Source organism: Saccopteryx leptura, chromosome 1 (assembly GCF_036850995.1).
Source record: "Saccopteryx leptura isolate mSacLep1 chromosome 1, mSacLep1_pri_phased_curated, whole genome shotgun sequence".
Lineage (NCBI taxonomy): Eukaryota > Metazoa > Chordata > Mammalia > Chiroptera > Emballonuridae > Saccopteryx > Saccopteryx leptura.
The window spans coordinates 222504205-222528000 of record NC_089503.1 but is presented as its reverse complement, the minus strand read 5'-3'; the positions used below and the strand labels follow the sequence as shown (position 1 = coordinate 222528000).

Below are 23796 nucleotides of genomic sequence, written 5' to 3'. Positions count from 1 at the left end.
AACCAACATCTGCAGCTATGCTCTGCCCATCTAAGGCTATGCTCGCAACTGAGCTATCTTTAATACCTGAGGTAAGGCTCCATGGAGCCATCCTCTCAGCACTGGGGCCGATGACCTCAAACCAGTCGAGCCATGGCTATAAGAGGAGAAGAGGGAGAGAAGGAAGTAGAAGGGGGAGCAGGGGAGAAGCAGATTGTCACTTCTCCTGTATGCCTTGACTAGAATTGAACCCAGGACTTCCACATGCCAAGTTGATGCTCTACTGCTGGCCAACCAGCCAGGGCATGTAATCATGTAATCTTTTTTTTTTTTTTTTTTTTTTTTTTTGCCCGCTGTGGCTGCATGGTAAGTTATCAGTGAGAGATTAGTTGTTAATTACCTAGAGAGGCTAGATCATAGGGAATCTTCTACAGGTATGGCAAAAGTAGGTGAAGTGGTGAGTACGCAAAATACAAAGTTTATTCACATATTATTATTTATTAATTATTGTATTATTTCCCACATGAATATATGTGAACCTGTTTTTGCTGCACCCTGTACACGAAGGCAGATTTTATACTTTAGCTCCTGGAAAATAATTAAAAGATTGAAAGTAGATTGAGTTCAGATTTAAAATGAAAATATAATCCTTTTATTTTGGGGATCATTAACTGAGAATGGGGAAATGGGGGTGGGAAGATGAACCTGAAGTCAGGGAAACTCATTAAAAACTTAAATAAGTAGTTTAATGAGATGACTAAGTCCTCCATTAAGGTAGCAGAGGTCAAGAGAAGTAAGAGGGCATAATCTTCCAAAAATATTTTAAGAGGAACATCATCATGTGAGGGGACATTTCAAGGTTTTATTTTTAGGCAACAGGGTGAATGGTGAAGTAAGAAGTATAGATAAGGCTACATTTTTTTTTTTTAGAGAAAGAAAGACAATGATTTCATTTAGCCTATCCTTGAATTTGAGAAGACTTTGGATGATCCAAATAGAGATAGTTAGTAGATAGACAAAGGAAAGGTGAGTCCAAACTTTAGGATCTATCTAGGGTAGAAATTTTATAGTGAATTTGACTGTGTGGGGAAACTTGGGAGGGAGCAGAAAATGAGTGAAGATAGAAAATAGGGAATACCAACATTTTTTAGAAAAGACCCCCCACAAGGCTAAGGAAGGTTTGGTCTAAGAGGCAGAAAATTCATGAATAGGATACTACAGATAGAGATCATTTCAAGAATGATGAAATGATTTGTAGTGTTGAATATCAAAGAGAAGTAAAGAAAATGTATACTCCCAAAATAGAAGACTAATGCCTGAGCTAGCCATCAAGGTTCATTTTGTACTTTATATCATTAGGAGAGAATTAAAGAGGAAATCATATTTCTGAATATTATTTTAGTAACCAATTAAATGAGAAGAAAATTTCTGTTAACTGTAGTTACTAAGTTTCCTCTATTCTGTAGAAAAAACTTATAAAGGAAATAACTTTCAAGAATGATGTTTACTTTTAAAATAAGACTCTGGTTCAACATAATTACGTACCTGAAACAAGCAAGAAATGTATAAATAGTATATAAATGTGTAATACTTAACACAGTGTTCAGCAAATGATAGCTGTTCATACTTTTGTTGACTCTATATTCAGGCCAATAGAAAAAATAATTTATTGGGTGAGACTTCCTGAGTACTCGGAACTACTATTGCAGTGCAATTCTAGTATTTAAGAATTCATGTTGGAGATTAATCTGCAACAAATTTATGACTTGCTCTGGCTCAGAAAGTTAAGATCAAGTGTTATTCAAGGGCAATGTCTAATAAGTGAAAACTTTAGCTTCGCATTTATATGCAAAATTAGTCACTATGATAGGAGCCAAATTGGCATAAGGATTGGATTACTTTAATCCATTTTAGAATATGACTTCAAGAAGGAGGCTTATTCTTCTGAAACACATTCTTCATAACCAGAATTAGAGCTTGGAGTGGATTCATCAAGGAGATTCTCATTTAAGTTTTGAGTGAAATTTGTTGCTATAGTTTTACCTTTAGTGACAAAATCACATAGCTAAAGGTCGGCTGCTGTGTTGTGTGTGTTTACAAATATTGTGTTTATATTTTTTTCAGTGTTTCATAGAAAGAATATAAAGCAAATAGGAAGATAATTTTTGTCGGTCTTGGCCAATGTAGTCATAAGAGAAAGGTGGGAAACTCATTAAGTAAAATCTAACTTTTATAATCATTTTTGCAGTACTGAAAAAAAGGGTAGGATTTTAAAGAAGCAAATATGAGAACATAGAAGAGTATAAATAGAAAATAGAACCAAAGTATGCTCTTGGTAATCCACTCTTTTGCCAAAATTAACTTATTAACAAAATTCACCATTACGCTTTCAATGTGATATTTTTTACTTTATTAATTGGATTTATTGGGATGACATTGGTTCACAAAGCCATACAAGTTTCAAGTGTACAGCTCTATAAAATGCCTTGTATACCCCCTGCCCCAAGCAGTTCTATTAAGTAACACAGTGGCATTGGATGGATACTTTTGCACAATGTGGGTGTTAGTATGTAACTACAGTGTGCATGAAGCTTAGCCATTTAGTAAAAAAAAAAAAAAAAAAATACAATAAAAAATGTGCAGAAGTAGCAATAGTTCTCCTCTCTGTCTGTTAGTAGCCTTCTGAAATGTTATTTGTGCCTGACTTTTAGGTCAAGAATACAATTTTCTGAAGATGGAGCCTGGAGAAGTGAATTCACTGGGAGAAAGATACGATTTTGACAGTATCATGCACTATGCCAGGAACACCTTCTCAAGGTTGGAGTCTCAGGTTATACCTTTTGACTTTTAATTCCTTTCTACTGTGTGGCTTCTCACAATGCTATATCTCACATTAGAGCTAGAAGCATTTTCAAATATTGCTGCCATAAAGTACAAAAAGTACTTGATTGATACTGATAGCCAACACCAAGCATTTGAGATTTTAAAAACATTTTCATATTTTCTATTCAATACATAAATTTAAAGTGAAAATTAAAATGATATGAAGTATTTAAACTTTTATATTGCTAAATCATAAACATTTAATTAACATGATCAAACCAATCAGCATATTAAGTTGGCAAATTGTCATTTAAAGAAAATTAGGCATTCACAAACAGGGTCCTTGTTGTAGAATGGGAATATTACACTCTCTATGTGACTTGCGTTTTCCACTGTGTATTTTCTATGCTCAAGTACTGGTTATAATCAAAAGCTGCTATACTAATTTAATTCTCAAAGAACATGTTAGGAAGATATTTTGTTGCATTATATAATTTAGAATTTCATCACTTATCGACTTTAAACTTATTTTATTAATTATTGAATGCTATTTTAAAGAATGTAATAAATTTGGATTTTGATTACTTTATTCGAAAGATGATGTCATCAAACAAATAGCTCTCAGGTAAGGAATTTAGAACTATTAAACCAGTGGTCCCCAAAACCCGGGCCATGGACCAGTACCGGTCCATGGGCCTTTTGGTACCGGTCCGCAGAGAAAGAATAAATAACTTACATTATTTCCATTTTGTTTATATTTAAGTCTGAACGATGTTTTATTTTTAAAAAATGACCAGATTCCCTCTGTTACATCCGTCTAAGACTCACTCTTGACACTTGTCTTGGTCATGTGATACATTTATCTGTCCCACCCTAAAGGCCGGTCCGTGAAAATATTTTCTGACATTAAACCAGTCCGTGGCCCAAAAAAGGTTGGGGACCACTGTGTTAAACCATTGAGATCAACCCTTTTCCCCATTGTATGCCCATTTTACACTCATATGTCCATTCTAAATCATTCTTTTGGCCCTCCATGTCCACTTCACAGTTTATCAACATCTGTTATTAAAGTCAGGGTCAGAAAGAAGATAAAATAATTCAGATTAATCCCCTTGTTTTTTTTTTTTTAAAATTCTTGGTAAAAAGTAAAGTTGGATAATATAAATGAACACTTAATGCTTGGATACATTAAAATTAAGATTTATTGAAAAGACCAAATTTTATTATTTAAAAAATTATTTTCTTCTAAAGTATATATAGATATATACATAAATAATTGCACATATGTGTTTAAATGTAATAAGTATCCAAATACTTTTTGTTTCTGGAATTAAAGTTAGGTTTTGGTAGGAATACACCCATAAATTTGGCCTGAAATTACTCTTAAGGAATTATAGAATTTTATTTCTAGACCAGTGCTTGAAACTGAATTTTTTTATAGAAACATGTAACAAATGGGGATTTGGGTCCCAGTTTAGCAAGGACCATATTTCATATTCTGCTAAAGTATATTATTTAGAACTAAACTGAGTTTTCATTCTTTGGAACACATGAGGTACTAGAAAGTAGAGAAAAATTTTATTTATTTTTATTCTTGATAGATGATGAATCTATATGAAATTTAAAAGTTTATATATTTCTCCTTATTCTATAATCCTTTTACATGTTTAAATTTATTTTTTCATAACCCATTCTGCCCTTGCTGCCTGCAGTCCATCATATTCCCACTGCCATCTTGGTTTTTGCCTGCCAACCAGACTTGACCTCTTTTTTTTTTGTCTAATTGATTTAAAATTATTTTATTCAGTTTTCCTAATAAGCTTGTATTTTGATTGAAAAAACAACCATATATCAATATATATATACACCTTAGAAGAATTGATCTAGTTAATATTATTTCATTGTTTTGATCTTTAAAGACGATGTTTATTAATTCACACATAGGTTTAAATCACTGAAATTCAGGAGATGAAATATTTGGCAAAGTTTTCAGCCACCATATTTAAATCTTCTTTCTCTTTCTCTTGCTTTCTCTCTCTCTCTCATAAAAAACACACAACATATATGTACCATCTTAACCATTGTTATGTGTACAGTTCAGTACATTCACATTGTTGTCAAATAGATCTCCAGAGCTTTTTCATCGTGCAAAACTGAAACTTTAGGCCCATTAAATAACAATTCCTCATTCTCCCCTTCCTACAACCCCTGGTAACCATTATTCCACTTTCTGTTTCTATGAATTGGCTACTTTAGACACCTCATTAAGTAGAATCATACATTTATTTTGTGACTGGCTTATTTTATTTACCCAATGCCGTCTTGGCTCATCCACATAGTAGCATGGGGCAGGATTTTCTTTTGTTTTTAAGACTGAATAATATTTCATTGTATGTACATACAATATTTTTTTATTTTCCAATATTTTTTGGCTATTTGAAGTCCTGTAAGATTTTATATATATTTTAGGACAGTATTTTTCTTTTTTTTTTTTTTTTTTTTTTTTTTATATAATTTTATTTTTTTAATGGGGTGACATCAATAAATCAGGATACATATATTCAAAGATAACAAGTCCAGGTTATCTTGTCGTTCAATTATGTTGCATACCCACCACCCAAAGTCAGATTGTCCTCTGTCACCTTCTATCTTGTTTTCTTTGTGCCCCTCCCCACCCCCTATCCCTCTCCCATTCCCCCCTCCCCCCCGTAACCACCACACTCTTATAAATGTCTCTTAGTTTCACTATTATGTTCCACCTACGTATGGAATAATACAGTTCCTGTTTTTTTCTGATTTACTTATTTCGCTTCGTATCATGTTATCAAGATCCCACCATTTTGCTGTAAATGTTCCGATGTCATCATTTCTTATGGCAGAGTAGTATTCCATAGTGTATATGTGCCACATCTTCTTTATCCAGTCATCTATTGATGAGCTTTTTGGTTGTTTCCATGTCCTGGCCACTGTGAACAATGCTGCAATAAACATGGGGCTGCATGTGTCTTTACGTATCAATGTTTCTGAGTTTTTGGGATATATACCCAGTAGAGGGATTGCTGGGTCATAAGGTAGTTCTATTTTCAGTTTTTTGAGGAACCACCATACTTTCTTCCATAATGGTTGTACTACTTTACATTCCCACCAACAGTGTATGAGGGTTCCTTTTTCTCCACAGCCTCTCCAACATTTGCTGTTACCTGACTTGCTAATAACAGCTAATCGAACAGGTGTGAGGTGGTATCTCATTGCCGTTTTGATTTGCATTTCTCTAATAGCTAAAGAAGATGAGCATCTTTTCATATATCTGTTGGCCATTTGTATTTCTTCCTGGGAGAAGTGTCTATTCATATCCTCTTCCCATTTTTTTATTGGATTGTTTGTTTGTTTGTTGTTGAGTTTTATGAGTTCTTTGTATATTTTGGATATTAGGCCCTTATCTGAGCTGTTGTTTGAAAATATCATTTCCCATTTAGTTGGCTCTCTGTTTATTTTGTTATCAGTTTCTCTTGCTGAGCAAAAACTTCTTAGTCTGATGTAGTCCCATTCATTAATTTTTGCCTTCACTTCTCTTGCCTGTGGAGTCAAATTCATAAAATGCTCTTTAAAACCCAGGTCCATGAGTTGAGTACCTTTGTCTTCTTCTATGTACTTAATTGTTTCAGGTCTTATGTTTAGATCTTTGATCCATTTTGAGTTAATTTTTGTACAGGGGGAGAGACTGTAGTCCAGTTTCATTCTTTTGCATGTGGCTTTCCAGTTTTCCCAGCACCATTTATTGAAGAGGCTTTCTTTTCTCCATTGTGTGTTGTTGGCCCCTTTATCAAAAATTATTTGACTATATATATGTGGTTTTATTTCTGGACTTTCTATTCTGTTCCATTGGTCTGAGTGTCTATTTTTCTGCCAATACCATGCTGTTTTGATTGTCGTGGCCCTATAATAGAGTTTGAAGTCAGGTATTGAAATGCCCCCAGCTTCATTCTTTTTCTTTAGGATTGCTTTGGCTATTCGGGGTTTTTTATAATTCCATATAAATCTGATGATTTTTTGCTCTATTTCTTTAAAAAATGTCATTGGAAGTTTGATGGGAATTGCATTAAATTTGTATATTGCTTTGGGTAATATAGCCATCTTGATTATATTTATTCTTCCTAGCCAAGAACAAGGTATATTCTTCCATCTCATTATATCTTTTTCGATTTCCCTTAACAATGGTTTATAGTTTTCATTATATAAGTCCTTTACATTCTTTGTTATGTTTATTCCTAAGTATTTTATTTTTTTTGTTGCAATCGTGAAGGGGATTATTCTTTTGAGTTCCTTCTCAGTTGTTTCATTGTTGGCATATAGAAAGGCTATTGACTTCTGTATGTTAATTTTGTATCCTGCGACCTTACTGTATTGGCTTATTGTTTCTAGTAGTCTTTTTGTGGATTCTTTGGGGTTTTCGATGTATAGTATCATATCATCTGCAAAAAGTGATACCATTACTTCTTCTTTTCCGATATGGATGCCTTTTATTTCTTTGTCTTGTCTGATTGCTCTGGCTAGAACCTCTAGTACCACATTAAATAAGAGTGGAGAGAGTGGACAACCCTGTCTTGTTCCTGATTTAAGGGGGAAAGCCTTCAGTTTAGTGCCATTTAAGATGATGTTAGCTGATGGTTTATCATATATGGCCTTTATCATGTTGAGATATTTTCCTTCTATACCCATTTTGTTGAGAGTCTTAAACATAAAATTGTGTTGTATTTTATCAAAAGCCTTTTCTGCGTCTATTGATAAGATCATGTGGTTTTTGTTCTTTGTTTTGTTGATATGGTGTATTACATTAACCGTTTTACGTATGTTGAACCATCCTTGAGATTCTGGGATGAATCCCACTTGATCATGATGTATTATTTTTTTAATATGTTGTTGTATTCGATTTGCTAGTATTTTGTTTAGTATTTTAGCATCTGTATTCATTAGAGATATTGGTCTGTAGTTTTCTTTTTTTGTGCCATCCTTGCCTGGTTTTGGTATGAGGGTTATGTTGGCTTCGTAAAATGTGTTTGGAAGTATTGCTTCTTCTTCAATTTTTTGGAAGACTTTGAGTAGAATAGGAACCAAGTCTTCTTTGAATGTTTGATAAAATTCGCTGGTATAGCCGTCAGGGCCTGGACTTTTATTTTTGGGGAGGTTTTTAATGTTTTTTTCTATTTCTTCTCTACTGATAGGTCTGTTTAGGCTTTCTGCTTCTTCTTGACTCAGTCTAGGAAGGTTGTATTTTTCTAGGAATTTATCCATTTCTTCTAGGTTGTTGAATTTAGTAGCATAAAGTTTTTCATAGTATTCTACAATAATTCTTTGTATATCTACGGTGTCCGTGGTGATTTCTCCTCTTTCATTTTGGATTTTGTTTATATGAGTTCTTTCTCTTTTTTCCTTGGTAAGTCTTGCCAAGGGTTTGTCAATTTTGTTGATCTTTTCAAAGAACCAGCTCCTTGTTCTATTAATTTTTTCTATAGTTTTTCTGTTCTCTAATTCATTTATTTCTGCTCTGATTTTTATTATCTCCTTTCTTCGGCTGGTTTTGGGTTGTCTTTGTTCTTCTTTTTCTAGTTCCTTAAGGTGTGAAGTTAAGTGGTTCACTTGGGCTCTCTCTTGTTTGTTCATATATGCCTGAAGTGATATGAACTTCCCTCTTATCACTGCTTTTGCTGCATACCATAGATTCTGATATGTCGTATTGTCATTTTCATTAGTCTGTATATATCTTTTGATCTCTGCACTTATTTCTTCTTTGACCCATTCATTTTTTAAAAGTATGTTGTTTAGTTTCCACATTTTTTTGGGATTTTTTTTCCTCTTTTTTGCAGTTGAATTCTAGTTTCAAGGCTTTATGATCAGAAAATATGCTTGGTACAACTTCAATTTTTCTGAATTTGCTGATGTTGTTTTTGTGGCCCAACATATGGTCAATTCTTGAGAATGATCCATGTACACTGGAGAAAAATGTATACTCAGTCACTTTGGGATGAAATGTCCTGTAGATGTCTATCATATCCAGGTGCTCTAGTGTTTTGTTTAAGGCCACTATGTCTTTGTTGATTCTCTGTTTGGATGACCGATCTAAAGCCGTCAGCGGTGTATTGAGGTCTCCAAGTATGATTGTATTTTTGTCAGTTTTTGTTTTAAGATCAATAAGTAGCTGTCTTATATATTTTGGTGCTCCTTGGTTTGGTGCATATATATTAAGAATTGTTATGTCTTCTTGATTCAGTGTCCCCTTAGCCATTATGAAATGGCCATTTTTGTCTCTGAGTACTTTTCCTGTCTTGTAGTCAGCATTATCCGATATGAGTATTGCTACACCTGCTTTTTTTTGGATGTTATTTGCTTGGAGTATTGTTTTCCAGCCTTTCACTTTGAATTTGTTTTTATCCTTGTTACTTAGATGAGTTTCCTGTAGGCAGCATACAGTTGGATTTTCTTTTTTAATCCATTCTGCTACTCTGTGCCTTTTTATTGGTGAGTTTAATCCGTTTACATTTAGTGTAATTATTGATACTTGTGAGTTCCCTATTGCCATTTTATATCTTGCTTTCTGTTAGTTTTGTGTCTTGTTTGATCCTTCTCTTTTGTTTTTCTATCTTTTGTTTTTATTTGGTTGTATTCCATACATCTTTCCACTGTTGCTATCTTTTTTATCTCATGTGCTTCTGTGGTGGTTTTTTCAATGGTGGTTACCTTTGAATAATGAAAAGGGTCCCTACCCTGTTCATTGTAGCGAACTATTTTGTGAGTACTTTTGCACTCCATCGTCCTTTGCTACTGTTAATCTCCATCTTCTCCCCCTCTTTCTTTTTGATGTTGTCACAGTTTAAATTTGGTTTTATTGTGTTCTTCTTGGAGCTTTTACTTGTGGCTCTGTTTTTTTTTGTTCTTTGTATCTGATTGGAGAACCCCCTTTAGTAATTCCTGGAGTGGGAGTTTTCTGATGATAAATTCCCTCATCTTTTCTGTATCTGTGAATGTTTTTATTTCTCCTTCATATTTGAAGGATAGCTTTGATGGGTATAGTATTCGTGGCTGAATGTTCCTCTCTTTCAGGACTTTAAATATTGGGGTCCACTCTCTTCTAGCTTGTAGAGTTTCTGCTGAGAAATCTGATGATAATCTAATGGGCCTTCCTTTATATGTTGTATTCTTCTTTTCCCTGGCTGCCTTGAGAATTTTTTCTTTGCTGTTGGTTTGTGTCAATTTCATTATGATATGCCTTGGAGTAGGTTTGTTGGGGTTAAGAAAACTTGGAGTTCTGTTTGCTTCTTGAACTTGAGGCTTTAGTTCTTTCCACAGGCTTGGGAAGTTCTCATCTATTATTTATTTGAGTATGTTCTCCATTCCATTTTCTCTCTCTTCTCCCTCTGATATACCTATTATTCTTATGTTATTCTTTTTGATGGAGTCAGATAATTCTTGTAGGGCTATCTCATTTTTTTTAATTTTTGAGTCTCTTTCTTCTTCTCTCTGTTGTGCCTCAAGTTGCTTGTCTTCTATTTCACTAATCCTCTCTTCTATCTGACCTGTTCTATTAGCTAAGCTTGTTACTTCGTTTTTCAGCTCGTGAATTGAGTTTTTCATCTCTGTTTGATTTGTTTTTATAGTTTCAATTTCCTTGGACATATATTCTTTGTGTTCATTGAGTTGTTTTCTGAGCTCCCTAAATTGCCTTTCTGTGTTTTCTTGTATATCTCGGAGGATTTTTAGGATTTCTATCTTGAATTCTCTGTCATTTAGCTCCAAGGTTTCCAATATATTAAATTTTTTCTCCATAGATTTTTCCTCATCTAGCTGTGTTACCTCTCTTTCTTTTGTATCCATGATATTCGATTTTCTCTTCCTTAATGGCATCTGAGGGTGGTTTTGTTGATAGTATTAATGAGATTTAATAAAGAATAAAAAGTTTAAAAAAAATAATAAAAAAAAAATCGAAAATAGTTGTTTTTTTTTTAAAAAAAATTAATAATGAAATAAAGAAAAATAAAATAAAATAAAAATTTAAAAAAAAAAAAAAAAAAAAAAAAGGAAATTTTTCCCCCCCTCCTTTTTTCCTCTCCTCTCCTCTCCCCTCTTTCTTGATAAAATCTTGTGGTGGACTGTGAATTATAACAAACAATGCCTGTGATGGAGGGCCTGAATTGGGGAAAAGTAATAAAGGGGCAAAAAAAAAAAAAAAAAAAAGAAAGAAAAAAGAAAAAAAAGAGCGTATGGACCCACAAAAAGCAAATAAGGAAAAAATTTGGGTCAAGAATAAAATGATTTGCTTTTAGGTGTTGGTTGTCTAAGAGTTATGATGAGAGGATTAAGAGGAAAACGGAAAAATGGGGGGACAAATTAAAAAATTACTATTGTATTTAGTGGAACAAGAACTAGATAATATGGAGAGCCAGGGATGGGAGCACTGCTAGTGAGTTAAAAAGGTGAAGTAAAAACCCCCCAAAATGCCACAAACATAAGTTTGAGTCCCAGATAAGATAATTTGTTTGTTATTGAGGTTTGAATGAGAGGAGATGTAAAGGAAAAAGGAAGAAACTAATATAGAGGGAGAAAAGAAAGAGAGAGAGAGAGAGAAAAAAAAAAGAGGGAACCACTAAAAGAAGAAAAAAGAAAGGAGAGAGAGAGAGAGAGAGAGTTAAGGGTTTTGGAGTGCAACCCTCATAGAGAGAAAGGAAGAGAAGAGAAAAGATAATGGGAGATGTAACACTTATGGGTAGTGTAGTTCAAGGAGAGGAGAGAGTAAGACCGGTAGAGAGTTAATCGGCCAAATTGGAGGAGGAAAAAAAAAAGTATCAAGAATGAAGATAAGAGAAACAAACGAACAAATATAATAAAATGGGATAGGTTATAAAGTCTGCAGATTATTCTTGATTTTGAGAGGTTATCTTCTTGCTTTTTCTTTTCTCTCCCTCTTCCTGGTCGGTGACTCTGTACCCCGGGTTTTGCCCCTTTGCCACGCTCAGGTGGAGGTTTGCAGTTGATAAGTCTCTATGGCAATGTCATGTATTGTGCTTTAGTCTCGTTGGCAGTCGAGGCTATTAGCATATATAGGCTCCGACAGTGAGAGAGTCCGTGTTCCTGGAGCCTTTCTCCTAGTCTTTCCTTCCTCAATTAGTAGCCTGATAATCCAGCTATGGGGTTGCTGCTGCCTCTGCCTGGATAGTAAGAGGCTCAAAGAGCTGGCAACTCCCCACTCTATTTCCACTCAGCACAGGGCTCTGGGTAAGGCTCAGTCAGTCAGAGCTGCTAGCATAATCAGGCGGGCTTTCCACCCACTCACAGACCTCTGGCTCTGCCACTCTGTCCGGTAACACAAGCGGGTGCCCACTTCCGGGGCGCTTGGAGAAAACGCTCACTCACTGGCTGCGCGCGCAGACCAGGATATCCGGCCAGCAGTCTCACGCTCTGAGTGAAACCCCCGACCGCAGGGAAAAGTTGCAGCGTTGGAATTGGCTCTCATTCCGTCCCCGTGCGCGGCTTTTGCAAGGCGCTGGGGCGGCCCGAGATTCCGCTTTGGCCCACACAAAGGCCCCTGACTCTGCCCCTCTGTGTGATGACACGGGCGCGCACTGCCGAGGCACTTGGAGGAATCGCTCACTTCTTATCTGCGCGCGCAAACCAGGATATGAGGCCGGCCGCTTTCCCTCTGAGTGAAACACCCTCGGCAAGGAAAATCTCCACCAGTGGAATTAGTTCTCACTCCCTCCCGTGCGCGGCTTTCCCAGGGCGCTGGGGCTGCCCAGAGACTCTGCCCTCGGCCCACAGAAAGGCCTCTGACCCTGCCTCTCCGTGGGGCAACACGGGCACTGACTCCCGGGGCCTAGGAAGAAATCTCTCGCCCACTAACTGCGCACCAACCAGGAGACCGGGTAAAATGGCCGCGCCGCTTGTCTTTCTTTGTTTGGGTTTGGCGCGAGTGTTAGCTTGTATTGCCCGGGTTGCCACAGGATCAGATCTTCCTCGGCTTGGATCTCCGTGCCACGGCCTGGTTCGGCCGTTTGTATTCACCCCCTTTGCCCGCCTCAGTTTCTATATTCACAGTTACCAGAGAAAGCCGCCCTGTTTAGGTTAGTGAGGAAGGCGGAGCATTTCTTACTCCCTATTTCCTTCGGGGTTTGGTTATATATTTAGCCAATTTTTCACTCAATCATACCTTTGGGTGTATTGCGAAGCATCTGGAAGCTCCAAGTATAGGTTTTTCTGTTTCTGGTTGAAGATCTTGTTGAGTTTTGGGGGAGATTTATCGGTATCGCTTCCTACCCCGCCATTACTCTGACGTCATCTCCAGGACAGTATTTTTCTATTTCTGCAATAAATGCCATTGGGATTTTGACTGGGATTGTATTGAATCTGATGTAGAGATATCCACTCTACATCATTTTGAGTAGAGTGGATATCTTACCAAATTCATTTGTACAGTCCATAAACATAGAATGTCTTTCCATTTATTTGTGTCTTCTTTAATTTCTTTCAGCAATGTTTAGTAATTTTTAGTGTTCAATTCTTTCATCTCATTGGTTATGTTTATTTCTAAGTATTTTATTCTTTTTGATACTATTTTAAATGTAATATTCTTCTTAATTTCCTTGCTGGATTGCTCATTGTTACTGTATAGAAATACAACTGATTTTTGCATTGATTTTGTATCCTGAAACTTTGCTTAGTTTATTAGGTCTGATAGCTTTTTTTTGTGGACTCTTTAAGGTTTTCTACATATAAAATTCTATGATCAGCAAATGGAGATGATTTTACATTTTTCTTTCCAATTTGGATGCCCTTTCTTTCTTTTTCTTGCCCAATTGCTAAGATTTCCAGTACCATGTTGAATATAAGTGATAAGAGCAGTCTTGCGTTATTCCTGATTTTTTTAATGAAAAGCTTTCAGTTCTCTATTAAATATGATGGTAGCTGTAGGCTTTCCTATATGATCTTTATATGTTGAGGTAGTTACCTTCTGTTTCTAGTTTGTTGAGTGTTTTTATCATGAAAAGGTGAATTTTGTCAAATGCTTTTTCTGCATCAATTAGATGAACATGTGGTTTTTGTCTTTCATCCTATTAATATAGTTGAAGTTTTATAGTTTCTTCTATTCTGGACCCACAGAGTCTATAAAAGTTTTAGTTATTTTCATGAATGTAGTCCATCAGCAATTTTAGGTACTTACTTCTGGGAAGAATAGGGTTAGATATACAGGGCCTTTATAAGCATGCGTAATTTGTAATACTTAACAGGACTGCCCATTTTTCATTAGTACAAGAATTGTAAAATTTTACAAAGTTCCTTAAAAAGCACAGCTAATTTACTCTTCTAAAGTAAGTAACACAAATGACGATTGGTAATTGAAGCCCTCAGTGATCTGTCTCTAGCCTATGGATAGTGCCTTACTGAGGGTGTTCAGGAAGAGTCTGCGTTGCTTAATGGCCTAGATGTCAGAGGAGAGAATAGTTAGCTTCCTGACCACAAAGAACAAAAGAATGGGTGACTGACCTCCTACACACACCAAATAAAACGGAGGGTACCTCAGTAGACAGAATGAGTCAAAGTTCATTCTGTTGTCTAAGTTTGAATACATGCAATTTCAGATGTCCTTTTAAAATTGAATCTCTCTTTTTTGTGTGTGTGTGAGAGAGAAAAAAAAAGAGAGGGAGGGAAGGAAGAGAGATGAGAAGCATCAACTCATAGTGCCATCATGTTAGTTGTTTATTGATTGCTTCTCATATGTGCCTTGACAGGGGAACTCAAGCTAAGCCAGGGACCCCTTGCTCAAGCCAGCAACCTTGGGCTTCAAACCACCAACCTTGGGATCATGTCAATGGGCCCCGAAGTCAAGCAGGCGACTTTGTGCTTAAGCTGGCAAGCCTGTGCTCAAGCTGACAACCTTGAGGTTTTGAACCTGGGTCCTCACGTCCCAGGTTGATACTCTATCCACTGTTCCACCACTGGTCAGGCTGGAATCTCTTTTGAAAACTGGAAAAAGCAAAACTTTTCAAAGACTACAGATCTGTTTTTAGAAATAGAAAATAGTGAACATTTTATTAGTACTAAATACTGAAGAAATTGTGACATCTCATTAATTTGGACTGACCTAGTTAATAATCTGTTGATTCATGCAGCACAGTTGAATAATGGCTTTTCTAGATGCTACCTGTGGCTCAACTTCCCCTACAACTGCACTAGCCTAACTGGAGTTGCATCCTATTAATACGTGCAAGCTCTCACTTTTAATGGCCAATTCCCAAAAATCGTTAGTTTCTCCTCCCTACTTCATCTCGGATAATTTACATAGGGAGGTTGGTAGATACTTAGATTTGATTTTAAAGAGTTCCAGTCTCTACTTGAGTTATCCAGGTTTTATCTAAAGGTCATTACCTTAACCTAGAAGCTAGGGAGAATACTCATAAATTACTCATAGTTCCTGTCAGTCTTCTGTTTTATTATCTTCCAGATATTAACAGTTTTCATTAGGCTAACAGTTAAATGCTCTGACACTCCAACACTTTAGGGGTCCTCCCAAATTTGGATTGTAATATGTCTTCTTTTTCTCAGAAACTCTCTACTTACTCTAACCATCACTTTCTTCATATTTGGCTAAAATGTCCACTCCCAGAGGTATTTCTCTCTGATCACTCTATTTAAAAGCTACCCCATCCCTGAGCCATCAATATTACCTTCTCTTCTTTATTTTTCTCCATTGTACCTGTCACTATCTCAGTTATCATTCTTTTGTTTAATGTCTGTCTCCTCCCATTAGAATGTGAGCATCAGAAGAGGAGGAGTTTTTGTGTCTTTTATTTATGGCTATAAATCTAGGCCTCTAACAGTTCTTAGTAAACGTTTCCTAAAGGAAGGAATAAATGAGCTGAAAATGTTTTTTTTAATTTTTAATGAAATTTATGGGGTGACATTGGTTAATAAAATTATATAGATTTTAGGCATACTATTCTATAATACATCATCTATGTGTTGTGTAGGGTAATTACCACCACAAGCCAAGTCTCCTTCCATCAGCATTTATCTCCCCACTACCCTCTTCTGCCTCCCCATAACTCCCGCTTCTCCTCCACCTTACCTCCTCTCCCTTCCCCCTCCCCTCCTCCGCCTTGTCTTATCTGGGAAGCTCTTTATTTCTCCTTCAATTTTAAACAATAGCCTTACTGGGTAAAGTAATCTTGGTTGTAGGTCCTTATTTTTCATCACTTTAAGTGTTTTGTGCCAATCTTTTTTGGCCTGAAATGTTTCTGTTGAGAAATCAGTTGGCAGTCTAATAGGAGTTCGCTTGTGGGTAACTGTCTTTCTCTTGCTGCTTTTAAGATTCTCTCTTTGTCTTTAACCTTTGCCATTTTAATTATGAGATGTCTTGGTGTGGGCCCTTTGGTTTCATCTTGTTTGGGACTCTCTGTGCTGCCTGGACTTGGTTGTCTTTTTCCTTCACCAGGTTAAGAAAGTTTTTGGTCATTATTTCTTCAAATAGGTTCTCTATCCCTTGTTCTCTCTTTTCCTTCTGGTACTCCTATGATGTAGATGTTGTTATGCTTCAAGTTGTCCCAGAAGTCCTTTAAACTCTCCTCAAATTTTTAAATTCTTTTTGATATGCTGATTTGGTGTTTTTGTGTACCTTGTCTTCCATATTGCTGATATGAGTCTCTGCTTCATCCAACCTACTTTTTAATTCCTTTGTTTCAGATATTATATTCTTCATTTCTGGCTGGTTCTTTTTTATGATTTCTGTGTCCTTTTTCATGCTGTTGAGCATTCTTACAACTACTACTTTGAACTCTATATCTCATAAATTGATCACTTTCATTTCACTTAGCTTCCACCTATTCTACCACCGTCTTCTGAATTTTTTTTAATCTGAAGCTTAAATGTAATTAATTTATTTAAAAAGTTTAAAAAGGAGTGTCCATCATTCATCTCAGTTATATATTTTTTTTATAATTATATTTCTTAACTTAAAATACTTTTATAGAAAGTTTTTCTCTTTTTGAAAATCCTTAAGTACACACAGTCCATCCTTCTCACCGCTTGGAATAGTATCCTAGTTCATTTATCTTTCTTTAGAGCTATAAACATTGATGTTTATTGCAAAATTAGACTGTATTTTTAGTGCACTACATTTAGATTTTTAGTCATGTATATTACAAAGTAGTAAGTTTCTATTACAATCTTGGGTACAAATAACTCAGTATCTCTATACCTTATCATCGTTAGGGCATTGCCTAATTATTTGATTATTAATTTTACCATGAAAATTTTATGCTATATATGTGTGTGTGTGTGTATCACAAAATCATTTTGCTTTAAACTCTCCTATCTAAAATTTGACACTCTTTGTTTTTCCTGGTTCTTTAACATATACTGTAACATTTGAAAGTATCATTCTTAGAGGAATACTAAGGTTAAATTAGTAGTTTAACTAAAAAATTAACCTATATACACATAGATGTATGTATATCATTTTACTTTACAATTTTTATTAACTTCAACAATATTTATTGTAGGTTGTCCTTAAGAAAATATATCTCTATGAGGGAGACTTGTTTTACAACTTGATAATCTAAGAGATTCTTAGATCTGCTTGCAAGTCCAAATCAAAAGCCATATGTACTTGGTGGGGGACTATATAGGATTCTAAATTTCAAAAATTATGTAATACACATTTCTAGGGGAAAGTGAATGTCCTCACTGAATTTATGCTAGGCCTACCTATTTAGCACACAATTTTTTTCTACTTTGAATAAAGTGTTTTGAAAGTCTGACATTGTTTAAAGCCTAACACTGATGTACTTCCCCTTTGATTAACTTGAATTTAAAAAAAATAACACAAATACCCTAATACTTGTAAGGAGTATATGTGTCTTAATTGGGTGACTTATGTGTGGCTTGCTTCTGATTTTTTTCAGGGGGATGTTTCTGGACACTATTCTCCCTTCTCGTGATGATAATGGCATACGTCCCGCAATTGGTCAGCGAACACGTTTAAGCAAAGGAGATGTTGCACAGGCAAGAAAGCTGTATAGATGTCCAGGTATTGCACCATACAAACACAGAAGCGTAATTGTGCCAGAGTGTGCTCTTCCAGATGAATAAGCCACGATTTACTCAACTGTTTACTTGTCTCTTTCCATGCTGGCAAGTGACGTATGCAGTTCAAAGTCAGTAATCATAAAATGAAATAGGAGAGAACTCTGGAACACCCACTGATATAATTAAAAACAAATTGCCAGAAATCAAATTTCAAGCACAAGGATAGTATGTTTTATTTCTTTTAATTTAAGGAGTAAAAGAACAAAAAGCATGTTTGTCTGATAGTTGTTATTAAATAGTTGCATGATTTCGTAGTCAAATGATGACTTTCCTCGCCAACATAAAAAGACTCTCTTTTATTTCAGCTTCAGAATTGAGTCCTGAATGATCTTTTCTTGCAAGTACCATAAATAATGGTATACAAATTAAAATTTTGTTATTGGAATTGTTAACTTAGTTGCAAAAAATTAGTTCTAACCATGTTCATAGTGAGCTACTGTATATTCTTTTACTGGATAAAGCTGTGAAAAAGATTAATGAAAATTTTTAATAAGAAAGTTCTAAGGTAACAATGGTGCTTTATTGGTCCAGGAAAAAAAGTCTTCTTCCAATTTGGCAATGCTACATACTCTAGGCACCGACATTATATACAAAATCCCTTGAAATAACTTATATCAAAGAAACATGTTTAACTTAACAAAGCTTTTTTCAGTTTTTTGTCCACATATGTACAGTACATGTATGGTATTTATATTTTTAAATCTAAATTACCATAGAAAAGCTGAATTTATAAGCACATGGTACCACTGTGTCAAAAGACATGAGTGATCCTTCGCTAATTTCTGGCAGTATTGGATAATTTATGCTTTTTAAATTTCAAAATAAAAAATTTGGGAAAGATTATGTGATTAATAGCAACTAAATAAATGGACAATTCTAAAACCATTTTGATTGTCTTTTCAAATATATATATTTAAAGAGCACACTAAAGATGTATTTACATACTGAATTGGAGCAAAGTCGGTAGGAATCAAAAAGTAATCACACATATACCATTAATGTTCAATCTATAGCATTGAATATTTTAGTTATTAAAAAACAATTAGTAAGCACAAGTGAAAACTTGAGACTAATTATATAAATTGGTAAATGGGCTATTTTCTTACTTGAAATATAATAATAATATGTACATGGCTCTGTTTAATATGGCAAAACCACATTCGTGCGGGCACCATCATTAAGAGAAGGATATCTTGTATTTCTTTTTTTTTTTTAGCGAGAGAGACAGCGAGAGGAACAAACAGGTACAAAGAGACAGGAAGGGAGAGATATGAGTGGCATCAATTCTTTGTTCCAGCTCCTTAGTCTCCTTAGTTATTTATTGATTGCTTTCTCATATGTGCCTTGACAAGGCGGGGGTGGGAAGCTTCAGCTCAACCAGTGACCTCTTGCTCAAGCCAGCAACCTAGGGCTCAAGCCAGTGACCTTTTAGCTCAAGCCAGTGACCATGGGGTAATAATGTCCACAATCCCATGCTAAAGCTGGTGAGTCCGTGCTCAAGCCCGATGAGCCCACGCTCAAGGTGGTGACCTCAGGGTTTTCTATCTGGGTCCTCTGCATCCCGGGCCGATGCTCCATCCACTGTGCCACTGCCTGGTCAGGCTATCTTATATTTCTAATGCAATATGAAAAGGAAATTGCTGTATTGCAGCTTGTAAATTGCATGGAATAAGAAAGAGCTTAAAGATATATATATATATATATATATATATACATATATATATATATTTTAAATATACATTAACTTTTAGTTCCCAAAGTCTTTGAGAATGACTTTGACTATGGTTTTTTGTTTTGTTTCTATTTTTAATTTTTTTATTTAAGTATAGTTGGTATTCAATCTTATATTGGCTATATTAGTTTCAGATGTACAGTACAGTGATTTGACATTTTTATTCCTTACAATGTGATCACTCTTCTATTTCTAGTCATCATTGGTCCAAAGTGCCCAGTAATCAACTGCCTCTCTGTCTTTTTCTGACTGTCCCTCTGTGTTTTTTCTCTGTCCCTCTCAGTCACTGTATCTCCCCTCCTTCCATCTCTCTATTTCTCTCTCTTTCAGACTGTTAGCTCTGAGCCCTTTTTATGTGTCTGTATTTAAGATTCTACATTCCTTTGCAATGGGAGCACTAATGATGCTGATAAAAATATACTAGCTACCTGCCATGGTGGTGCACTGGATGGGGCGTTGACCTGGAATGCTCGGGTCACCAGTTCAGGACCCTGGGCTTGCCTGGACACGTGGGAGTTGATGCTTCCTTTTCTGACCTCCCTTCTCTCTCTCTCTCTCTCTCTCTTTCCCCTCTCTCAAATGAATGAACAAAATCTTTAATATATATATATATTTTTTTTTCTAGCCATTAGCAAAATACAGTTCAGCTACACTGATGCAGTAGGTTTAACAGTAACTTCAAGTGCATCAATGAAAGAGTAGTAACAATCTATAATTATACATTGAAGTCAAACTAGAATGACTTATCTGAGTATCGCTTAAGAAGAGAGTGAGAATGTTTAAAGTGAGAAGCTGGTTGTGTCTTGGTTTTAAAACAGAGAGGAGGGGTTATAAAACTGCATATTTCTTTGGCATTTGTCTTACTGTTTTGATGGAAATAGCCGGTGAATAGAATCAGTGAGAGGTATTGACTTCTTGTAACCCCCGCCTTTTCAGTCTGTATCAGTTTATGTGCAGAGCCCTATTATTTCTGCATTTTATAGAGCTGTTTCTTAGAGTTTAATCTTGAAAGGAATACCGACCTGGTTCACACATAGATATCCAAGGTTGTGGCTTTTATGGCCAATGATAAGTGGGATCTGACTCCAAGAGGACAAGTTTCTAATAGGGAGGTCACAATAGGCAGGCTACAAATACTGTTGCTCCTTCATTTATAATATAGAAAATGTGTTTTTATCTATCAGAAAATAAAGAGCATTAAAAATGTCTATATTTTTAATTCCCGTAAAACAATATAAACTGTTATTTTTGTGGGAATGTCTAGCTGATAAATAATTTGTAACCCATTATTATATTATCTATTTATATATGCCAAAAATAATTTAGATTTGTATCGGAAACCTCAATTACTCATTCTATAGTCAGTGCATACTTTTTTTTTTTAGTATGTGCATACCTACTTTCCCCAACACCATTTGTTAAAGAGACTATTTCCCCCCAATTGTGTAGTCTTGGCATCCTTGTTGAATATCATTTTTACCCTATATACATGTTTTATTTTTGACTCTTTTGTTCTGATCCATTGATCTGTATGTCTATCTTGGTCAATGCCATGCTATTTTGATTACTGTATACTTGTAATATGTTTTTTTGTTGTTGTTGTTTTTACAGAGACAGAGAGAGAGTCAGAGAGAGGGATAGACAGGGACAGAAAGACAGGAACAGAGAGAGATGAGAAGTATCAATCATTAGTTTTTCGTTGCACTTTTGTTGCACATTACAACACCTTAATTGTTCATTGATTGCTTTCTTTTTTTTTTATAATAATTTTATTTTTTTAATGGGGTGAAATCAATAAATCAGGATACATATATTCAAAGATAACAAGTCCAGGTTATCTTGTCATTCAATTATTTTGCGTACCCATCACCCAAAGTCAGATTGTCCTCTGTCACCTTCTATCTTGTTTTCTTTGTGCCCCTCCCCCTCCCCCTTTCCCTCTCCCATTCCCCCCTCCCCCCCGGTAACCACCATACTCTTATCAATGTCTCTTAGTTTCACTTTTATGTCCCACCTAAGTATGGAATAATACAGTTCCTGGTTTTTTCTGATTTACTTATTTCGCTTCGTATCATGTTATCAAGATCCCACCATTTTGCTGTAATTGTTCCGATGTCATCATTTCTTATGGCTGAGTAGTATTCCATAGTGTATATGTGCCACATCTTCTTTATCCAGTCATCTATTGATGGGCTTTTTGGTTGTTTCCATGTCTTGGCCACTGTGAACAATGCTGCAATAAACATGGGGCTGCATGTGTCTTTACGTATCAATGTTTCTGAGTTTTGGGGGTATATACCCAGTAGAGGGATTGCTGGGTCATAAGGTAGTTCTATTTTCAGTTTTTTGAGGAACCACCATACTTTCTTCCATAATGGTTGTACTACTTTACATTCCCACCAACAGTGTATGAGGGTTCCTTTTTCTCCACAGCCTCTCCAACATTTGCTATTACCTGTCTTGCTAATAATAGCTAATCGAACAGGTGTGAGGTGGTATCTCATTGCCGTTTTGATTTGCATTTCTCTAATAGCTAAAGAAGATGAGCATCTTTTCATATATCTGTTGGCCATTTGTATTTCTTCCTGGGAGAAGTGTCTGTTCATACCCTCTTCCCACTTTTGTATTGGATTGTTTGTTTGTTTGTTGTTGAGTTTTATGAGTTCTTTGTATATTTTGGATATTAGGCCCTTATCTGAGCTGTTGTTTGAAAATATCATTTCCCATTTAGTTGGCTTTCTGTTTATTTTGTTATCAGTTTCTCTTGCTGAGCAAAAACTTCTTAGTCTGATGTAGTCCCATTCATTAATTTTTGCCTTCACTTCTCTTGCCTGTGGAGTCAAATTCATAAAATGCTCTTTAAAACCCAGGTCCATGAGTTGAGTACCTTTGTCTTCTTCTATGTACTGAATTGTTTCAGGTCTTATGTTTAGATCTTTGATCCATTTTGAGTTAATTTTAGTACAGGGGGACAAACTGTAGTCCAGTTTCATTCTTTTGCATGTGGCTTTCCAGTTTTCCCAGCACCATTTATTGAAGAGGCTTTCTTTTCTCCATTGTGTGTGGTTGGCCCCTTTATCAAAAATTATTTGACTATATATATGTGGTTTTATTTCTGGACTTTCTATTCTGTTCCATTGGTCTGAGTGTCTATTTTTCTGCCAATACCATGCTGTTTTGATTGTCGTGGCCCTATAATAGAATTTGAAGTCAGGTATTGTAATGCCCCCAGCTTCATTCTTTTTCTTTAGGATTGCTTTGGCTATTTGGGGTTTTTTATAGTTCCATATAAGTCTGATGATTTTTTGCTCTATTTATTTAAAAAATGTCATTGGAATTTTGATGGGAATTGCATTAAATTTGTATATTGCTTTGGGTAATATAGCCATCTTGATTGTAGTTATTCTCCTAACCAAGATCAAGATATATTCTTCCATCTCATTATATATTTTTCGATTTCCCTTAACAATGGTTTATAGTTTTCATTATATAAGTCCTTTACATTCTTTGTTATGTTTATTCCTAGGTATTTTTTTTTGTTGTTGTTGCAATCGTGAAGGGGATTATTCTTTTGAGTTCACTCTCAATTGTTTCATTGTTGGCATATAGAAAGGCTATTGACTTCTGTATGTTAATTTTGTATCCTGCGACCTTACTGTATTGGCTTATTGTTTCTAGTAGTCTTTTTGTGGATTCTTTGGGGTTTTCGATGTATAGGATCATATCATCTGCAAAAAGTGATACCTTTACTTCTTCTTTTCCGATATGGATGCCTTTTATTTCTTTGTCTTGTCTGATTGCTCTGGCTAGAACCTCTAGTACCACATTAAATAAGAGTGGAGAGAGTGGACAACCCTGTCTTGTTCCTGATTTAAGGGGGAAAGCCTTCAGTTTAGTGCCATTTAAGATGATGTTAGCTGATGGTTTATCATATATGGCCTTTATCATGTTGAGATATTTTCCTTTTATACCCATTTTGTTGAGAGTCTTAAACATAAAATTGTGTTGTATTTTATCAAAAGCCTTTTCTGCGTCTATTGATAAGTTCATATGGTTTTTGTTTTTTGTTTTGTTGATATGGTGTACTACGTTAACCGTTTTACGTATGTTGAACCATCCTTGAAATTCTG

The 23796-nt window shown here is 35.5% G+C and overlaps 1 protein-coding gene across 2 annotated transcripts in view; it reads left to right on the top strand.

The window, feature by feature from the left end:
- The window catches only part of TLL1 (tolloid like 1), a 202133-nt gene that overhangs the window by 95767 nt on the left and 82570 nt on the right, over positions 1-23796 (top strand). For both annotated transcript variants that reach the window (XM_066386943.1, XM_066386936.1), the window contains exons 7-8: positions 2691-2796; positions 17751-17875. In XM_066386943.1, coding sequence (XP_066243040.1) covers positions 2691-2796; positions 17751-17875 — 231 coding nt within the window. The remainder of the gene's footprint in view (positions 1-2690; positions 2797-17750; positions 17876-23796) is intronic.